The sequence below is a fragment of the Carettochelys insculpta genome, chromosome 4 (genome assembly GCF_033958435.1).
Source record: "Carettochelys insculpta isolate YL-2023 chromosome 4, ASM3395843v1, whole genome shotgun sequence".
NCBI classification, from domain to species: domain Eukaryota; kingdom Metazoa; phylum Chordata; order Testudines; family Carettochelyidae; genus Carettochelys; species Carettochelys insculpta.
Window position 1 is genome coordinate 87,136,750 of NC_134140.1, and position 19,583 is coordinate 87,156,332.

General features: G+C 43.2%; 1 protein-coding gene across 2 annotated transcripts in view; it reads left to right on the top strand.

Annotated features, from left to right (window-relative positions):
- OTUD4 (OTU deubiquitinase 4) overlaps nt 1-19,364 on the top strand; it is a 54,001-nt gene extending 34,637 nt beyond the window's left edge. For both annotated transcript variants that reach the window (XM_074993250.1, XM_074993251.1), the window contains exons 15-22: nt 3,193-3,355; nt 5,186-5,303; nt 8,013-8,068; nt 8,805-8,888; nt 11,918-12,053; nt 12,898-13,158; nt 14,690-14,730; nt 16,677-19,364. In XM_074993250.1, the coding sequence (XP_074849351.1) occupies nt 3,193-3,355; nt 5,186-5,303; nt 8,013-8,068; nt 8,805-8,888; nt 11,918-12,053; nt 12,898-13,158; nt 14,690-14,730; nt 16,677-17,936 (2,119 nt within the window). In that variant the 3' untranslated portion in view covers nt 17,937-19,364. The remainder of the gene's footprint in view (nt 1-3,192; nt 3,356-5,185; nt 5,304-8,012; nt 8,069-8,804; nt 8,889-11,917; nt 12,054-12,897; nt 13,159-14,689; nt 14,731-16,676) is intronic.
- The last annotated feature ends 219 nt before the right edge of the window (nt 19,365-19,583 follow it).

Consider the following 19,583-nt stretch of genomic DNA (forward strand, 5'->3'; position numbering starts at 1 on the left):
CAAGGTCCAGGCCTGCTTGGACTTGTGGGGAGGGGAAGAGGTGCCTCTGCATATGTCTGGCTGGCCACCACCCTGGCAGTATGAGACCACCTCGCCTGCACTATGGAGCAGGTGCAGGCCAAGGTGAAAGAACTCCAGCTGGACTACACCTGGGCCCACAATGCAGGCTAGAGATCTGAGGCAGGGCCTTCGAGCTGCACAGGCTCCTGGGGGCGGATGACACGTCCCCTTCAACACAGCAGAGGAAGCCCTCTCACCCACAGCCTGAGAGAGAGCAGCAGCACCCTGGGGCTCAACCCCCTTCAGAGGTGGACACAGGGTCCAAGGCCAGCAGCAGCACCCTGCTCATCATCCTGGATTGAGGATCCTCCAGCCAGGCCATCTCCAGGGAGTACCCAGAGCTGGGTGAGGGTCCCTCTGGTAAGCACCCTGCGTATTGCACACCCCAGGGAATGGGAGGCAGGCACAGAAGGGACATGCTGCGAGTGACACCAGGCTGGCTTGAGTGACACCTCATGCTGTGGTCCTGGCATGTGGATGCATGTCCAAGATGGTGTGTCCCACCTGGACCCAGCAGGCTGCCCCCCGGCACAGGCAGCATCCTGCTGCCTGCCTTTTGGGAGGCCAGACAAGCCCCAGTCCCCAAGGGTGTGGGGTGGCCTGCCAGACTCTGCCATGGCTTGAAGCGAGCTAGCCACATGGGCACCAGCCTGACCTCAGGGGACCGAGGAGTGCTGCTCTGGGGATGCAGGCATGCCCATAGGTAGAAGTCAATGCCCTGAGACAGTGCTGTGACCCGCATGTGTATGTGGAGGCAGAGGGCCTGGCTGCAGCCAGCTCACTTGCCACCCATGCAGGGACCCCTCTGTGGCGGGACACCCCCTTTGGCTGCTAGCTTATAGAGTGCAGAGTGGGGTGTGCAGTGGTCAGCACAGTCCTGAAGGTACCATGGAGCCCCCATGCACCTCTGCAAGCCACATGTTATAGCTCTGCTCCTGGGACATCCCTGTCCCATGGCCTGGAGGGGTTTTGGTTACTGCTCACAAGTGGGGACAGGGCCTTAGGGGCTGTGTTGCATGAATGTCTCATTGTCTCTCCTCCTTGTCTTCCTTACAGCTGGGCCCACACTGAGCGAGGGCTGAGCCAGCCCCACTTCCCTGCCAGAGTGAGCCAACTCCACCCCAGCACTGGAGTGAGGCAGCCGTGAAGCAGTGCCAGGGGAAGCTGGCACCGCCCCCCCCCCCCACCAAATGGTGGGCCCACAGCTGGAAGGGCCATCACTGGGCAAAGAAGGACCTCCAGAGGGCCCATGCTGGAGGCTAATGGACATCTTGCAGGGTTAGGGTTTGGGACAACCGTGAGTGGAGGTCGTGGTACTGGGACCAACTGATGTTTTGCTTCAACACCACCACTGGCGTCTGGTGGGAACTGTTGGCCCAGCCTTCTGCAGCTGCTGCCCCCCTGCTCTTCCCCGGCCCTATGTCCCCAGCTCTGACCTCTTCCAACTACCCCCCCCCCCCCCAAGTCCCGTCTCAAGGCCCCCTCCTCTACACATTGTTCACTGGTTTTGCGATTGTAATAAAAAAAACTATATACAAACATTTATTTTCAACACATTTATCTTTGTTAAAGTAAAGAAGGTGTTTGAACACCACCCCCTTGTCCCTCTTTATTGGGGAGGGGTGGGAGGCAAAGGGAGGGGTTGTGGTGGGGACAAGAGTAGGGCTGTGGGCCTGAGGCCCTGATTGGGAGATTGTCCTGGGGGGGGTCATTGAGGGCCGTGGGAGAAGCTCTCCCTTAGGGCCTTGTGGATCTGCAGCCTGACCCTTAGGGCTTAGCTGATCAGTGTTGCACCCGGCCGCTCATAGCTGTGGCTGGCGTCTGCCTCTGACTGCGGGGCGGGGCAGCTTTAAGGGCAAGGCTCCCAGAAGGGACTCCTGGCCATGAGACAATCTCTGTTGGCATTCCAGGGGCCGTTCTGTTGTGAGAGTAATCACTTTTTTGATCCACTTTGCAGTCTGGCTGCGATCTGTCGACAGGAATTTTGTCAGAAGGTATCTTCTGACAGAAACTTCTGTTGACAAATAGCTCTAGTCCAGAGGTAGCTTTAGAGATGAACAAATTTTAGTTGGTGGGTGTTCTCCAGGAATACAGCATGTGTGTAATGCCAGTACACAGACAATATTCATAATTTCAGATATGCAAATGAAACAAGCATATCAACAAGGTAATCATCCTTAGCAAATCATAGCTTTTCCACTGACATACTTTATATAAAATTTGTAGCTAATGTATAGCAAGTGGCAATATCAATGTCATAAGAGGTCATATTCAATCATAGGTCATCACAACAGGCTTCTTTATTTCATGGCATATTCAAATTTTTAAGCCAACAATAGCTTTACAAAACTGTTAGTAATTATTAGTCACTTTAACTTCCACATGTTGCACAGCAATAATTTGAGATAATGAGAGAGAGAGAGATTAAAGTTCAGAGCTAGTACAAGAAAGAATCAAAGCATATTCTACAGCCTCTCTGAAATTGTAGGGCTTTTCAGACAAATAATCTATGTTGTCCTGTGGATTTGTCATTTTCTTGTTCACTGTGGTGTGACAGTGACTATGTAAAATTTGGAAGACTTAGTCAACAAAGCGAAATTATGGGGTTTTTGTGTGGTTTTTAAGAGTCCTTAGTCTTTTACTATCTGGTATTTCACAGAGAGATGGAGTATATTTTTATATGGCTTCATCAGAAGTTCAGGATATATAACATATATAATTCAAAATAAATTTAATTTCATTTAGAGGAAAACATTTTGTGTATTTTATTGAAATGCATTTATTGCACTTGAATGTGTATATTTGTGTTATGTTAGGATATGTAATACCATGTGAAATAATTAAACAAAAGGAGAACGTTGTAAATTATATGAGAGAGTGCATGTGATCCAAACTTCTGTTCTAGCATTTTCCCAAGTAGTACTAAAATGGAATACAATGCAGATGGAACACATTTTTTCTCTTAAACATGATATGTACAGTTCCTGTTTTACTATAGACATAAAGGGGCCTGAATATCTACTATGAATATCTCAGCTTTTTCCTGGTTGTAGTTCTGGGGTAATGGAACTTTCACATTTGGTATCCATTTGACTGTTTCTGTGGCAATTTTTTGTACATTTTGCCCTACAGAAAACAAGACCGTGACAGAGCTGAAGACATGGACTACCCTGGCAGGGATTGCCACTACTTCGGCCTATCTCCAGAGGAGCGTAGAGAGAAACAGGCCATAGAAGAGTCTCGCTCGCTTTATGAGATTCAGCAAAGAGATGAACAGGCTTTTCCTGCTCTTTCAGTATGTATACTTCAGCATTTGTAGTTAAGTATTTTTAAAGTAGTATTACAACTTGCTAGTGAATTATTACCTTGAAATTAACATTTCTGCACTTGTCTACTTTTCTTATTATTTTTGAAAAGTAAAATGTCTTGACTTGCATCTCTTCTGTATAAAGTTAAAAAGTAACATATTTTGAACTGTGTTTCATTCAACAAGACACAGCGTTTCTCCTTAGAGAATTATAAGTTTATAAGTATTGACATTATATGACTAGAGTGGGCACTGAAGTTAGAAAGCCCTTGCTCCATCTGTGTAGAAATGGACCATGTTCCAGTAGATCCTTTAGGCTCAGCTAGGTATCATGCAGAGAGTTGGTATGTACAGTTACCCAAATTTTGTCTTTTCCTCAATAGATCCCTCTATATGCATAGAGAAGTGGGTGCAGGAGTTGTTCTGAAGTATAGTTATACTCTGTATATTACAATATTCGTGTGGGTTACAAGATTATCTCACTTTGTTCACATGAAATCTATTTACTTAGAAGTAATGAAGATTCCCTAGGTTGAATTCTGTTCTTACTTGTTGTGGAGCTCAGTTATCTTCAGAGGAGTTGAATAGGTATAACTGTGGATTTTAGTCCTTCGTGTGGAATTTGGGTGGCCATTCTGTTGATGCACGAGTCAGGACAGAAGTTTCCTCTGCTGAAGTAATAGGAGTGTAAAAGATATGTTTGCTTTCTAAAGAAAGTAGACATAACTCTTAGTACACGCTGGAAACAGATCTACTGGATGAGAAACTTCTGCCTTCACATAATTGCTCTTTGGAGTTTTCAGTTTTGATGGGTTGGGGTTTTGTTTTTTATTTCAGTTGTGCAGAAGATAGAGGAGGCAGGCTGAAATACTGATAGGGGTATATTTTGGTTGGAATGGGATTCTAGAGAGACCTTGCTATATGGGGATGAAAATTTCCAGTCAGAGACCTGATTCTGCTTATCTTAAACTTTTCAGCGATGTTACTCCTGACTTCCATCAGTTGTTCTTGAGAAGAGAATCAGTCCCAGGATAACTTTCTGGAACTTTCCTTGGGAGTAAAGAGCAGAAGTAGACTAGAGGAGACAACTGTCTCATTGGCCAGTGTGGCCAATATTGTGATGTTGCTGCTTGATATGGAAGAATATTGTGATTAAAATGAAACGTTCAATTCTAGAAGGAGAATAAACTCTAGGGTTTGTTTATGTAGCTTAATGACCAGAGCTCCTGACTCAAAGCTGAGCCCCACCCCCTTAGAAGCCACGTCTATGCTCGTGCTTCCCCCTTCTGGAAGGGGTATGGTAATCAGTGGAGTGGAAGATGCAAATGAGGCACAGATTGAAATATCTTGCGCTTCACTGGTATATCCCCAAGAGATCTTGCTTCCAAAAGATTCTCTTCCGGAAGCAAAGCTGCTGTGTAGATGGGTCTCCTTTTGAAGAACCTGGGGCTCCTTCTGAAGGAAATTCCCTTTACAGAAGATCCTTCTTCTGGAAGTGAGATCTCATGGGGATATGCTAACGAGGCACGAGATATTTTAATCTGTACCTTATTTGCATCTTCTGCTGCACTCTTTACCATACCCCTTCCGGAAGGGGGACGGGGCGAGTGTAGACATGGCCAGAATGCTCTGGTGAGTTGTGTGGGTAGAAAATTTGGGATTATAAGGCTGCTTATTTTCTTAGGCTCCTGCTGAAAATAAGATTGTATTCATGGAGGCCCAATGAGGTAATTTTAGATGATGGCACATTGTTTTCTGAATTCCTGTGGTCAAGCTGTTTTCCAGGAAATGCTGAATTTTGCTTCTCAATTTCTTTAGAACCATTCAGTTTGTCAGGTTGCTACGCAGACTGTTGATACTTGCGTAAAGCTCCCAGCTGTTACTGAAAGAAGAAATGGCAGGCGGAAATCAGATGTGGAAGAACAAAAGGATAAAGGTAGTGTAAAAGGAGTTGTTTTCTAGAATTAAGACTGTTAGGTGTTACGTTAAATAACCAAACCTGGGACTCCCAAAGCTGGGGATGTGCCTCGTGGATTTATGCATCTGACTGGGTACATGAGGGTAATTTTTTGCCTCTGTGGCACTGGTCAAGCGCAGTTTAGTTATATACTTTGGGGAGAGGGTGTGTGTTTCCTTCATTTATAGATGTGACCCTAGGGTCAAATACCTTATAGAAATTTTCAAATTAGGTGAGAGGACATGCAACAGTAGCTAAATGCTGAAAAGCTAGGTCTTCTGACCCACATAAAAGTACTTAGGTGCTGGATCATACTGAAATTAGTGCTAGATAATTTTTTTCAGACCTGCTGATGGAGAAATGCAAGAGGTACTTGTTTTTTTTCTTAGATGAACCCTCTTTCCACTTAAGTAAGTTAAAGAGATAAATGACTAAAGCACCACTTTTCACATATAGCTACAGTGGCCACAGGGGTTTTTTAAGTGCCGCTGACCTCCTGGGTGGTGATTAGGATGGGGGAGGGGAGTGCAAGGCATTGCCTACTCCCCCTCTCTCCCTCTTTGTCTCCCTGTTTGCACCTGGAGGCACTGTGCTGCAGTGACTCTGGAGACAGGTGAGGTGCAATGCTGAAGGAGAAAGGTAAGTTCTTGACCTATGGGGGAGGAGGAGCAGTGGTGCTCAGGCTTCAGCCTTGGGATGTTTAGCAGAGGACTCAGGTGATAGGACTTAAAGAGCCTGCATGCGTGGGCCAGGGTTTCAGCCACGTGGCTTTGGGCACCAACACCCAGTTTCAGCCACGGTGTTTTGGGTGCTGACCCTCCTCCCAGCTTTGGCCATGGGGCTTGAGGCTTCAACTACTGGCCATGCAGAGGTGGGCTCTGATTGCCAGCTCTGCCTGTGTGGTGCCAAACCCTGGTGGGAGCCACTGATAGTGGATGCTGACTCACAACTGCTCCCTCAGACCCTCCCTGCCCTGGATGCTGACCCTGGCAGCTAGGCCTTAGCCCTGGCTTTGGCAGTGGGAGCTGATCCCTGGACATGTGGCAGTGGTTACTGACCTTGGGCTCTACCAGGAACCAGCAATCAGGATTCCTGATCCTGGCTGTGTAGCAGTGGACAGTGGTCCTAGTCCTAGGTGCAGATCAATGGTAGCAGGCTCTGACCTTGTATGTTAACTGCGGGTGCTGGCCATGCAGAAATAGCCATGGTCCTCGGTGCTGATCCCCAGCCCTGGACACGCAGCAGTAGAGGCCACACTAGCACTGGATGTTGGCTGAGCAGTGAAGGGTGCTCATCCTGGGCACCTACCTCCCATTACAACCACATGACTGCAGGTCCCCCTTCTTCCCATTGCTCCTACCTTCCTGGGGTCACTGATCCATTTCCCCATTCCCTGGGCCTCCACTGCCTCCCCTGGCTGTCACTGACTCCCCCCTCTGACCCACTCATCCATGCCTTCATTCATCCTGGGGCTTGGTGAGAAGTGTTATTAATGAATATAAACATATCACTTTTCACTGCAGACTTGCTAGTTAGTTGAGAGGCTGTAAAAAGCGATACTTGCATGGTTGTTAAAATTACTTGTCACAGCCTCAGGTAGCAACTAAGGCCTTTGAAAAATGTCATTAAGAAAACTACGCTTTGCAGTTTTATTTTTTATTATCGAGTCTGGATGTGTATATGTGCATACTTATTTATTTTTCCTCAAGTTAATGAAGGAAAAACTGGCATTAAGAGTTGGTAGCTGCACTCTGAGGCCACCAAATTTTTCTTGTGAGACCCCCTGAGTTACAGTGATTTCAACTAATAAAAATATTAGGGTGGGGTGCAACTGAAAGGTGTGTGTGTGTGTGTGTGTGTGTGAGAGAGAGAGAGAGCATTGCAAATATATTTTTAAATGTTGCTGGAAAAGGGTGAGAGGAGATGTCTTTCTACTACTTTCCTTACAATTCTTTGTGAAATTGCCAGGTTGGAGTCAAAATGGGTAACTAAGCTCTTCTGATTCTGGTGGGGTTAATTTTCCAGTGGTGGTGGGAAAGAAAGTTGAAGCTGTATAGTGGGATAGCAGGCAACTGCTGAGTTAACACAAAATGCAGTTACTAATCTGCTTTCTTATCTGTCAGTCTTGTTAAATGTAAACTCTGTGAATCTGTCCCCTGCTTTCTCCTTCTTTACTACATCACGTTGAAGCTCTTTTGTCTCAACTTCAAGGATCTACTCTTCCCCATGTACCTGATTTTTTGACTGTTTTTCACCTGTGTCCCCTTTTCTCCTCTTCTCTGATAAAGACAAATAGGCATTGAAGCTCCTACATCTGATTCATGTTTTTTGAAAATCCCTGCCTCAGGCAGAGCAGGGACCCTGAATTTAGATTATCTACATCTAGGCTGAGTTAGTCTCTTCAAAGGAAAAAAAGTCTTCCCAGTTCAGAATGAAATCAAATTCTGAAAGTGGGAAATTTTTGTGAAACAGGAATTTTCTTTTCTGGACAGCCCTACTTATTATTCAGGTCTATTCTACTTTCGATGTTTATGCTAATTTGAAGTAATGTATGTTTGAGATGAAGTAGAAAGGTTGTAAGATAGCTGAAGATTTAACTTGGGGAAAAACTTGTTATACTGGGTGAAGTTGTGACTACTGGAACTATTTGATGCTTTATTTACAATGTTGTATCTCTTGATATTACAGAACCAAATTCTAGGCAGATCCACTTCAGTCAGAAGTTTGAGTCAGATTCATCTGAGGTAATTTTAAAAAAGACTGAATCAGTTCTGTCTCTTGCTCGCTGCCTTCCTGCGCTATATGCAGTAAGCCTACAGTAACCATAGTGGCTAAAGGACAAATGGGACACCATATGGTCTTGTCCAAGGTGTCCCCTCCTCCTACACTGTCACTCAGACCCTGCCCTGGGAACTCTCCCAGCCCAGTCTCTCCCCTGTATGGCGTTGGCACCTCTGTTTGCCCCTTTCATGGCTCCTCTGCACTTTTTTGACAAAAGTGAGTATTTGTCCCTGTAATCATTTGTGACTCACTGCCGCTGCACCTCCTGTTGGTCACTGAGGGAATTAACTCAGGCCAGCCTCTGGAGTGCCTTCTCCATCCAAAGCCTTGCCTGCTGTTACTTCCTCCTATTAATGGCTCCACTGCCTTGTCTCTGGACCCATATCATTCCTAGGCCGTGGCACCCTTCCCCAATGATACTGCCCTGTGGCATTGTCCCCATACTCTGGGGTCTCCCCTCCCAGGGAGCTCCAACCTCCCTGTATACCCACCTTGCCTCAGTGACTCTGAGCTAGTTGTCATCTAGCCCAGCAGATCATCCATAGGCATCATATTGTGCTAGTATGGAAGCAATCTGACAAACCCTCCTCTGATGGCCGTCCCACCTTTTAACAAAGTATGGCATGCTTACTATCTTTTGAATGGCCTTTTTGTAGAAAAATGTAGACTAGCACTGACTCTGTTTTAACTTTGTAATAGAAAAATGGTGGAGATGACAAGTATCCAAGAGCTCCATCTTCTTTGAAACAAGGGAAGACGCAACTTCAATCTTCTGCTGAACAAGTAAGAAATATTTAACTTTGGCATTTTTCAACCATGAGGCCTTCATCCCATCGCATCCATATAGCTCTTGAAGACAATGACTTTGTATTGTGGTGGTTCCCAATGCCCCCCAGTTAGGAATAGAAACTCATTGTGCTAGGCATGGACCGTGGGTAAACTGTTGCTTGGGAGAGGCAAACTCCCCAGCCTCTGCTCTCTTCCCGCTGTCTCCCTCTTCTCTTTCTCCCCCAACTCTGTTGAGAGCCACGTCCCTGAATCCCAATGTAGCAATGACATTTGAAAAAAAATCCCTCTTCTTAAATTTCTTTGTAAAGAAAATAGTGCATAATTTCTACTGCATGCTAGTTTCTGAAGACTGGACATGCAGAAGGTAACCTAAAAGCACTGAATTTGGGAATAAAAAGTGTCAGTTACAGATTTTTTCATGTACTTGAAATTTGTCAGAGATTTATTTGCAAAAACTTTGTAATAAGGGCCAATTCAGCTGTCCTGCTGAATACAACATAAAATATTATGGAATACATGATGCAGTTCTTCTGATTTTGTATTTTAAACGTACTATTAAGCTTTCATAAAGAATCATTCCAGAGTGCTACCTATTTAGTTAGCTCACTGAAACAAAGACATTATTTAAAATTAATCAGTGGTTTAGCATGTTCATAGCAAAGTTCATTGCTTTTAGAAAAAGGGAACACTTAGTTTATGTGATCTCCATAACAATAGACATGTTTATGAAACTTCACGATATCTGTGTTAAAAATTTGCTTTCAAAGGTTTTAGGCATAACAAAGGATTTTATATCTTACTAAGGTAGTGATTTTGGTGAAGAGTCCTCTTAAAACTAGCTCATCAAATAGAAGTAAAGAAAGGAAAATTCATATCCAGCTATCTGAAAGAAAAGGACTCTCTCTTTAAGGACTCTCTTCTATGGGGGGCATGAATGGAGAGCAGGGATGGACAAATTACCAGAAGACTTTGGAAGCTAATTTTTGTACCATTAGTAATTAAAATTTGTATTTTAGTTAAGGGTGGTCTTTTGAAGAATTTATTTAAAAAACTGTGGCTGAAGATCCAGACATTTAAGGCTAAAGGTGAATACTCAGATTGTGCATCTAAAAAGATCTATGACATGATTTTTTTAGATGTGTTATTTTTATAATCTTCAGCAACAAACTAATCAAATATTTAAAGCAGATTTTAAACTAAGACTCAGAAGACATACTACAATAATGCACAGCTGTTTTTGTCAATACATTAGAAACTGACAGTATACAACTTTGGACTGGCCACATGCTTGTTAAATGGCTTTGTTTCCACTTTATGGCTCTTTTATGGGTTCAAATGCTAATAGGTTTGGCAAGCTGGAAGGCTTTTTCTCTTGTAAATTATTAGATCCACTATGGGGGAAGACTCAACAGGCTGCAAAAATCTGCTATTGAAACCTGCAGGAATGGTCAGAATAGGGATAGAAAGAGGGGAAAGGTTGAGCACCAAGACTCAAAGAAGGCATTGCCTCCCCTTGCCTCTTATCCTGCTGCCCATGATTCTAGGTGTTGTATGAAGACCTAGTCCTTATCCAGAAGATCTGGCAGTTTAATTGTAAGGGTCATTCCAGGAGTCTGAGTAAGGGTTAATCCGCATGTACCTTTTAAGTGAATGCTTTTTGGGTTTAAACACACTCTTTTATTCCTCTCCAGCTTTTACACCTTCTGCAGCTTGACTAGAGACTAATATTGTTCCCTCTACAGTATTTTCAACTCTTGCTGGCCTAGGAAACTTTTTAATCAACTTTGATTATGTTTTGATAGCACCAACAGGTTTTGTGGTTGTTACCATTCTCTGTTGGTATTGTAGCACAGTGTCATACAGGAGAATCTGAGCAGGCCCTCTTGCATCACTCAGTTAGTGGCTTTTCTTCTTGGAGGTGAATAAATGTATTGTTGTGACAGTTGCTGAATTTGCTGCCTGAATACAAAAGTCTTAGTGTCTGTATAGTCTTTTCTGGAGAGGTGGTCCTAGGATGAAAGAGCGTTCCATCTTCATATACATCCAATGAACAAGACTGAAGGTGGCTACACATTAAAAATTCCTATTTTGTCAGTACAGTAAACCCTCGATTTAATGGACTAGCTGGGGGGAGAGGTGGCCATTAATCCCAAAAGTCCATTAAATCCGAGGGTTTACTCACTGACCTTCCCAGCTGCTCTGGGCTCCAGCTCCTCTCTGCTCCTGGCTCCTCAGTAACTCCTCCAGGTCCTACCCACCTGTGCATGGGGGCTCCTCAGCTCTGAGCCGCTGTGCTCTGCTCTGAGCGTAGGGGTTTGTCCTGGCTCTGAGACACTCGTGCTCAGGGCAGAGCATGGGGTTTCCTCAGGCTTGAAGCCACCCGTGCTCTGCCCTGAACATGGGAGGCTCCTCAGGATCTGAGCCACCCATGCTGTGGGCAGAATGTCATGGCTCCTCAGCTGTGAGCCACCTGCGCTCTGCCCTGAACGTGGGGACTTGTCCTGGCTCTGAACCAGGACCTCGCTGCTGCAGTCGTCCCAGCTGCAGCCAGGGACCCTGCAGCTGCAGTGGCCTGAGCCATAGGGGGTGAGGTTGTGGGGGGTGTGGGGGGGCACCCCGCAGCAACAGGGGTGGTGTGGCCAGGGACCCCACAGTTGTGGCAGTCCCAGCCACAGCCAGGGACCCTGCACCTGTGGAGATCGGGGTGAGGGGGTACCCTGTGGCAGCTCTGGTGAGTCTTTTACAGCACTACACTCAACTTCCTTTGTGGAGGACGAAGGAGTGTGGGTCTCTAGTGGACATTTGTTATTATGGATGTCCGGTATAATAGGGTCTGTTATCGAGGGTTTACTGTAGCTTGTTAACTACTTGTATTATACAGTTTTGTGCTACTGTGACAGTGGCAGCCTAATTAATATTCTAGATAGTCAAACCTTTGTGAATGGAATGGAATTTTTGCTCTTACTGTAAGAAAACGTTATCTGTGAGTCCTACTAATTTCATTTGGTCTCTTTGCTTTATAGAAGCTGACAGAATACTTACCATGTGTAAATCCAGCTCCGCCTCCAGTGTTGTCTGAGGTGCATTTGCCTCCCACAGTGCCTTCAATTCCAGCCATTGTGCCAGCTTGGCAAAATGAGCCAACTTATGCACCAACAGGTTTGAAGAAATCTTCTTTGGTCTACTTTGGAGACATGTTCAGGACGGTCTGTGTGTAAAAAGTGACTTAAAATGGTCTGTGGGTGGGATTTTGAAAAGCAGACATTGAAAGATAATTAGATACTCAACATTCCTACCTGCATTTGAAAATCTCACTTAGCTTCAGTTGTCTGTATAACTGTGTCATTGCTAATTAAAACAGTTCATATGACCCTTTCCCTCTTAAGCCAGGGAAGGGCAACAGTATTGCTATTCCATTCCACCTGAGTCTCTTAGGCTGTGTCTAGATTGCTGAGAGCCGTTGGCAAAAGATACGCAAATTGTGCACCTGATTTGTATATCTCTTGCTGACAGTTCTGTCGGGAGAGGCTTTCCCAACACTTGGCCCATCCACATGGGGCCAGCGCCGCCCCCGCTGCTGAGACATCCCTCCTTCCTTGTGGAAGGAGGAAGACTGGGATGTCGGCAGAATGCTCCTGACACGGCAGACTTCTGCTGAGAGACCTCTGGTCTCCCAACAGAAGCCTGCAGTCTAGACATAGCCTTAGAGATTCAGATATAAGGTTCAGTTCCCTTTTGCCTTCTGTTAAGGGTTATCTTAAATAATATAAGTGATATTTGTTATCATTTTTGGATAAACTGTTGTACAGTCACTGTCTGAAAATTGTTGTATTGAGTCTTCATTGTTCTTCAGCTTCATTTCATGACTTGCGTTCTTTTGTATCGCCCTAAATAATTCCTCTTCCTGATGTTTTAATTCTTCAGTCACTTGCCATCATATCTCACTGTAATGTTCTTTAGTCTAATTTTGTGTGTTCGTTTCTTACACTCTTCCCTTTCTTAGGTATTCCGACCCAAATTCCTGTTCCCTCCTTGATGCCGGCCCCAACAACTGGACCTGATTCTGTTGTATCTCAGGCATCTGCTCCTGTTGCTGGCGTTCCTGTGTCAATACAAGCAGTTAACCAGCCTTTAATGCCTTTGCCTCAGACACTGAATCCTTATCAGGACCCACTGTTCCCTGGATTCCCTTTTAGTGAAAAGGGGGAGAGAGCCATTGCACCACCTTATTCTCTCTGTAATACTGGTGATGATCTGCCTAAAGGTAAGAAATCTTTATAACTTTCTCTTTCTCCAAAGGTATATGTTTGTTTAAAATATGGGTGGAGGAAAATTGAATGTTTTCTTTCACTTTGTTTGCATAAGTGTTGAAAGATGTAACAGTTGCTGTTCTACCAGTCTTTGTATAAAAACAAGTAAATTGTATTGCTCATTTTTTTTAGCTGGCGTGCTGAGAGTAATTATTTTAAGTGGTGATATTCATCACTCTGTTGTGAACTTCTCATGGCTCATAACCTGATCCACTGTTTTGCTTTCCTGCATCAAAAGAAGTCTGCTTTTGTGTAAAAGTATTCGTATTTTGAAAAACAAGATTCCTTTGACATTGTAGACCAGTGGCTTTCAACCAGTGTGTTGTGGCACACTGGTGTGCCACGAAATTTGGTCAAGTGCTCCTTGCTGTGGTTCTTGTGGAGCCATTGTGTGGTGAGGGAGAGGGAGGGGAAAACTAATAAACCCATGCCAGCTGGGGCTCAAGCAGCAAGGCTGACTGAGTTTCAGCTGGCACTGAGTTTGTCAATCCTGCAGGACCCCTTTTGTACCATGAGGCACCTGAAATGCTGCTTCCTGGCCTGAATGAGCTGGTGGAGTCTGTGCCCTGCTGTGGCAAGGGGAAGGGAGGGTAGGAGCCTGTTGGAGGTGGGGCATGGTTTAAATGCCGAGTCCCAGCTCCAACAGGCTGGCGGGGAGGGGAGCCTGCTTTCTGGAGCCACCTTCCCCCACCTTTTGAGTAATTAAGCAGCTGCTGAACTTTTCAATGGTTGCTCATTTACTCAACATCCTTAGCATGGCTTTCAGCAGATTTTGAAAACGTGTCTGTGCTCACTGTCTAAGACTCTGTATTCTATGGTGGATTTGAAACATTACTGCATTTGATCCTTGTTTAGCTTGTTGTATGCACCACTATGTTGCAAACCTCTCTAGTAGGACCGTAACCATAGCAAATGTAAGTAAAGGAGATGTTTATGAGCAATTGATTGAGCTGAAAAAACATGGGTGTGGTACGGAATTGTTTGTTGCATTGAAATGTGTCCTGTTACAGGGAATCACTCTTGTAGACATCTGTTCCCTGTTATGGCAGTGAAAGAATAAATTAAATTTCATGTTATTTTAATCAGAAACTTGAACCAGCAGTTTTGTTACTAATCTGGAAAAATTCTTATTTTAACGTTTTACAAAGACAATACAAGTTTCTCTATAACATCACCACACTTGACTGGATAGAGTGTTCATTTGGCTAACATTCTCTCTTTTACAAATATAAACTGAGTTTGGTTCCTTGAAACTGGAATTTAAATTCGAGGCTGAGTTTCATATTATCTCATATCAGTCCAAAGGGAGTTGAACCAGCAAGCTAAAGTAGCAATACAAAGTGTTTTGAACTTTATTCTACTGGAACTATAGCTGAAAATTTGCATAGAATGAGGTTGATTTCTGGGTGGGAGGAAAATGTGCATTCACATGTATTTTTAAAAAAAAAAAAGGAATTGACTGGATTTTTGTTTTTTCCCCTCCAGATAAAAGCATTCTTCGTTTTTTCTTTAATCTTGGTGTGAAGGTAATTATCCAAACTCTTGACAATGAGATATTTCTATTTAACCTTCATATTTTCCATCCTAAAATTGTAATTTTAATAGGGGAAAAGTCAAAGTCACAATTAGGACAATAGCTTATTAAAGCAGTCATTCCCCTATTCTTCATTAAGATTGCATATGCCACCAGTTACATCAGTAATATTAAAAATTAGCATGGCAATATATGGAAACATCATAGGCCGAGATCAGGAAATCTTAATACAGTAAACCCCTGATATACATGATTTTGACTTGCACTTAACTTGCATTAACATGAATTGAAATCCTGAGATTCCCAGAAACGGCAGGAGCGCAGCTCCTCCTCCAGCCCCTGGAGCTGTGGGAAGCTATAAGCCATAGGATGTCAGAGGAAACATAGCTGACCACAGGCAGACTCAAACCTGGGACCTCTGGAGCTTAATGCAGGCGTCTCTACAGTGTGCACTACAAGCCAGCTGGCTGGGTGGTCAGACAGTCATGGCAGTGCAGCTTCTCCCTGGCTTCCAACAGGTGCGGGAGACAGGGGACTGACAGCTGCGGTGGCGCAGTTTCTTCCTGGCTCCCTGTCACTGCCACCTGGTTCCTGGGTCAGCTCCCCACCACTCTGGGAGCCAGGAAACTGACCAGCGCTGGTGTGCTGGTCAGTTTCCGGGCTCCTACAAGCCCAGCGAAGCTGGGAGCCAGGCTTCTGCCTGGTTCCCAACTCCCCCTGACTCGTGCGAAATGTGAGTTATACAAGGATGCCCAGGAACACAACCCTCACGTAACTCAGGGGTCTGCTCTACTTGCATAGAAGAGCAAAAGTGAAGGTGGTGATATTTTTTCAATCTTTGTTATGAAAATTAGCTCTGATCCCTGTATCTGTGGAGTAGAATGGTTTGTGGTGTTTTTTAATGACCAAATCTGGAAAAAAGATCTCTTTTGGCTCTCATAATTAAAGAATGAAAAGAGAGAAGTTGGTGATTTTGATAACTTTGTGTAACCAGAGTCTTTGGTTTGATTAACAGAGAATTAGCTGGTCCTTAGTCCTTTATTGCTATGTATGTTAAAACTGTGCTTTCGTTTCATAGACCCCAGTGTGAAACTCGTTTTCTGAATCATGCTGGCAGGGTGCATTATTTAGGATGTAGAAGACTGTCATCTTGTGCATAAAAACAACCTACTGACTGAAGCAGACAAAGAATAGAATTACTGACAACATTTGAGGGCATATTCCTCCTCTTTTTATTTTTCTCATTTAGACAATTTCCTGGTCTGGAAACTGTCTTGAGTTACCATGACCATATGTGGTAAAATTCTTGGTGTCCTACAGGCTCCTTCCATACAGGTCTGGGAAGCCTTTAGTGGACAATAGTAATCCAGCAGCTTCTGGATCAAAGGAGATGATGTACATGCAGTAAGCGCAAACTGTCTATTTTGTTAGTGCATATTAGGTGGTAGAATTCCAATTACTGGGCTGCAGAATGTAACCTTTGGATTTTGTGGCAATGAACAACATTTCAGACGTCTGTAGATTCGTATGGGCATGTTGCAAGAAGTGGTACTATTTTTTTCCTTGGGATTTGTAGAGAATGAGTATGTGAGTTACATAATTCGTTTAATACCTATGATTCAGTAAGTATGTAGAAAACCTGAACACACTTAAAAAGCTCAGCTATAACTTAACTTACTCTATTATGCTTCAGTTAGTCTGCGTTAAGCATTTTGACAAGATTATTTCAGTATAGTCAAACTGTTTTCCATTTCATGCAGCAATAGGGATTAAAAAAAAGAAAATTTCATAGTAAAACCATAAAACTTGGTCAAGAACTGCGAAGGGCAGATATTTTATATTAACCTACTTTTATCTCTTTCAAAATCAATTGGTTTTCACATTGACAAATGACTTTTTACAGTGTGATATTTTACATCTGAAGCTTTTGTTTTGCAGGCGTACAGCTGTCCCATGTGGCCACCACATTCTTATTTGTATCCTCTGCATCAGGCCTATCTAGCGTCTTGTAGAATGTACCCAAAAGTTTCAGTTCCTGTATATCCTCACAACCCTTGGTTCCAAGAGGCTCCACCAACTCAAAATGAAAATGAAACCGCACAAATAAGCAGACATTTTCCTATGCAGAATGAGGCCAGATCTGGTGATCAGAGTCTGCAAGTTGACACTAGGTCTCCATCATTGCCTCTGATTATATCTACGGCTCAGGTGCCAGAAAGTCAAGGACAAGTCTGTGTAGAATCTGAGAACCAAGCGCAAGCTCTTCAGTCAGATCAAGATGAGCCTTTGGGAGGAAAAAATATGTTCCTGCACCCACCATTTGGACACAATCAGTTTTTAGGAACTGTACCAATAGCACCTCCATTTTTCCCTCATTTTTGGTATGGATACCCATTTCCGGGTTTTGTGGAAAATTCAGTCGCGAGACCTAACATTATAGCACCTGAGGAGAAAGGGACAACTGTTGGTCCCTCAGCAAATGTATATCTGGCTAAAGAATGCAGTACTCCGATTCCGAGCTGTGTGGAACATCTTCAAAAGGCAGTGAGTGAAAGTAACTCCAGTGCCCTACCACTCCCTGTAGCTAGTTTGACCAGTGAATGTGATGTCCCGAATGAGACCTCAACCAGAATGCCTAAGATGGAGCAAATTTGTACTGCTGTTTCTCCTGCTAAACAAGTAAAGCCTGCACTACAAAATCAAGCTACACCAGTACAGGGGATTGAGAGACAGAGAGTGGCGTCACATACTTCAGCATCAGTCACAGAGCCACCAAAAAATGAACTGAAAAGTAATGTTCTAGGTCGTAAGGAAAAGCAAGAGAAAGTCAGAGATTCTAAGGCTACTGATAACGTACAGGTCAACTTGGTAGAAAGCAGGACACAAAGAACAAGGGAGGAGAGCTCTGAAGATGAAAATGAGGTGTCTGATATGTTGAGGAGTGGTAAATCCAAGCAATTTTATAATCAGACTTACGGTGGTGGCAGAAGACCAAGGAATGAATGGGGCTATCCTTCTAGTAGAGGAGGATACCAGTACCCGAGAAATGAGGAAGCTTGGAAAGGACAACAGACCCAAGGACCCAACAGAAGCAGAGATGAAGGTTACCAATATCACCGAAATCTTAGAGGGAGGCCACATAAAAGTGATAGAAGAAGGGCAACTATGGGAGATAATCAGAGGGGGCATCTGGCATAGGGAAGTCTTATTGGAAAGTTTCAAATGCAAATACAAATTTCATGTAGAGATTCTAAAATCTTCCTAGTTTTTTTGTTCTGTTTTAGGTAGGGTGCACGTGAATACTGAGAGCAGGACCTGGGGAACAAACTCCTAGTCCTAGCATTAAGTTTCTTGGCAATTAAATATTAAGTTTCAGTTTAGGAGATTTTTCAAATTTCTGGAAATAGAAGTAAAAAATATTGTTTAAAGTATAAAAACAGTACAGGTTAAATAATGAACTTTTTCCATAGAGCTTTGAGTTTGTGACATAATTAAATAAATATTAAAATGTTTACTGGAGTGACATAAATGGTATTTGACATGATTTAGGTTCTAAAACTGATGGCAGTGCTGCACCAAATATACATGTATATTTTATCATACAATGCCTTCGTTCTAAACTGAGCTAAAGGAATTCTCAGCCTAATGCACTGTTGTTTTTGATATGCTTCCAACCCAAAGGCCTTTCATCTCAAAATCTGTCAAACTTGAATGTTTCTCTTTAGTGTGTAACATCTGTGGCAGTTGGCTAGCTGTGTCTTAGATATGTTGTATATAGTTCTTTTATTATTCATAGGGTATATTTTTGAATTTTAAAAGCATTTGTTGAAATCAAAATTGAGACAAGCAGTCAAGAATAGCTGTGTATGAACTGATAGCAAATTCAATGGAATGGCTGTTCCACCAAGAATTCTTAACACTCATGTGACTATAATGGTGCCTATGCCAACTAAATATTTACAAAGACAATAAAAATGTAGATGCTATGCATTTCCAAAATATTCTACATCTGTTATAATAGCAGAAGTTTTTTAATGCCACTTTAACACAAATGCACTGACAAATCCTAAATACTTTGTGAGCAGAGATGCATAAAATAAGTTACATTTTTTTAAGTTTGTATGATGAACTACTGTTGTTTTTGTGGTGTTGCACTGTTGATGCTAATTGGTTATGCTTTGCATGTATAACACTGCTGAAACTACTTTTTAAAAACAAGATAGATGTGGTTTTCAAAGTATATTCTCTAGAATTCAGAAGAAATCGGCTTCTGCCTTATATTTTTACACTGTGTCAGAATTCTGATCGTTGTCTCTTCTGATTCTTGAAGATTTCTGCGGTGTTCCTGATCATTGCCTTTGCAGTTGGGATGCTCAGCTATCCAAACTCAGAGAGTGCAGTATGCACAGTATTCACTCAGCTCTGTTGCTTTGTAAAATTAACTGTATATTTTTATATCTCTGTATATACCAGTGTAAAAGGCGATGGTGCCCTTTTATTCATGTCTATGCGATTGTATAGCTTTTGATCAGGAAAACTTGAGTGATACTGTTATACATGTGACAAAGCAATTCTTTTCAGATGCATGCTGTGTATAAAGCACCTAATTAAAAATAAATATTGGTCATTTCACCTCACTTTCTTTTAAAACTATATAAAGCCACTCACAAAATATCAAGGTCAATCTTCTAGGTCTGTTATCTACAACTGGCATAGCTGCAGAACTTGGTGAATTGTCATATTATTGTGGCCATTGGGCTCAACGCTTAAACAGCACTGAACACCAATTAACATTTAAGCACTTAGCAAAATATACATTAGAGTGCCCTTCCAGTTGGCAGTTAT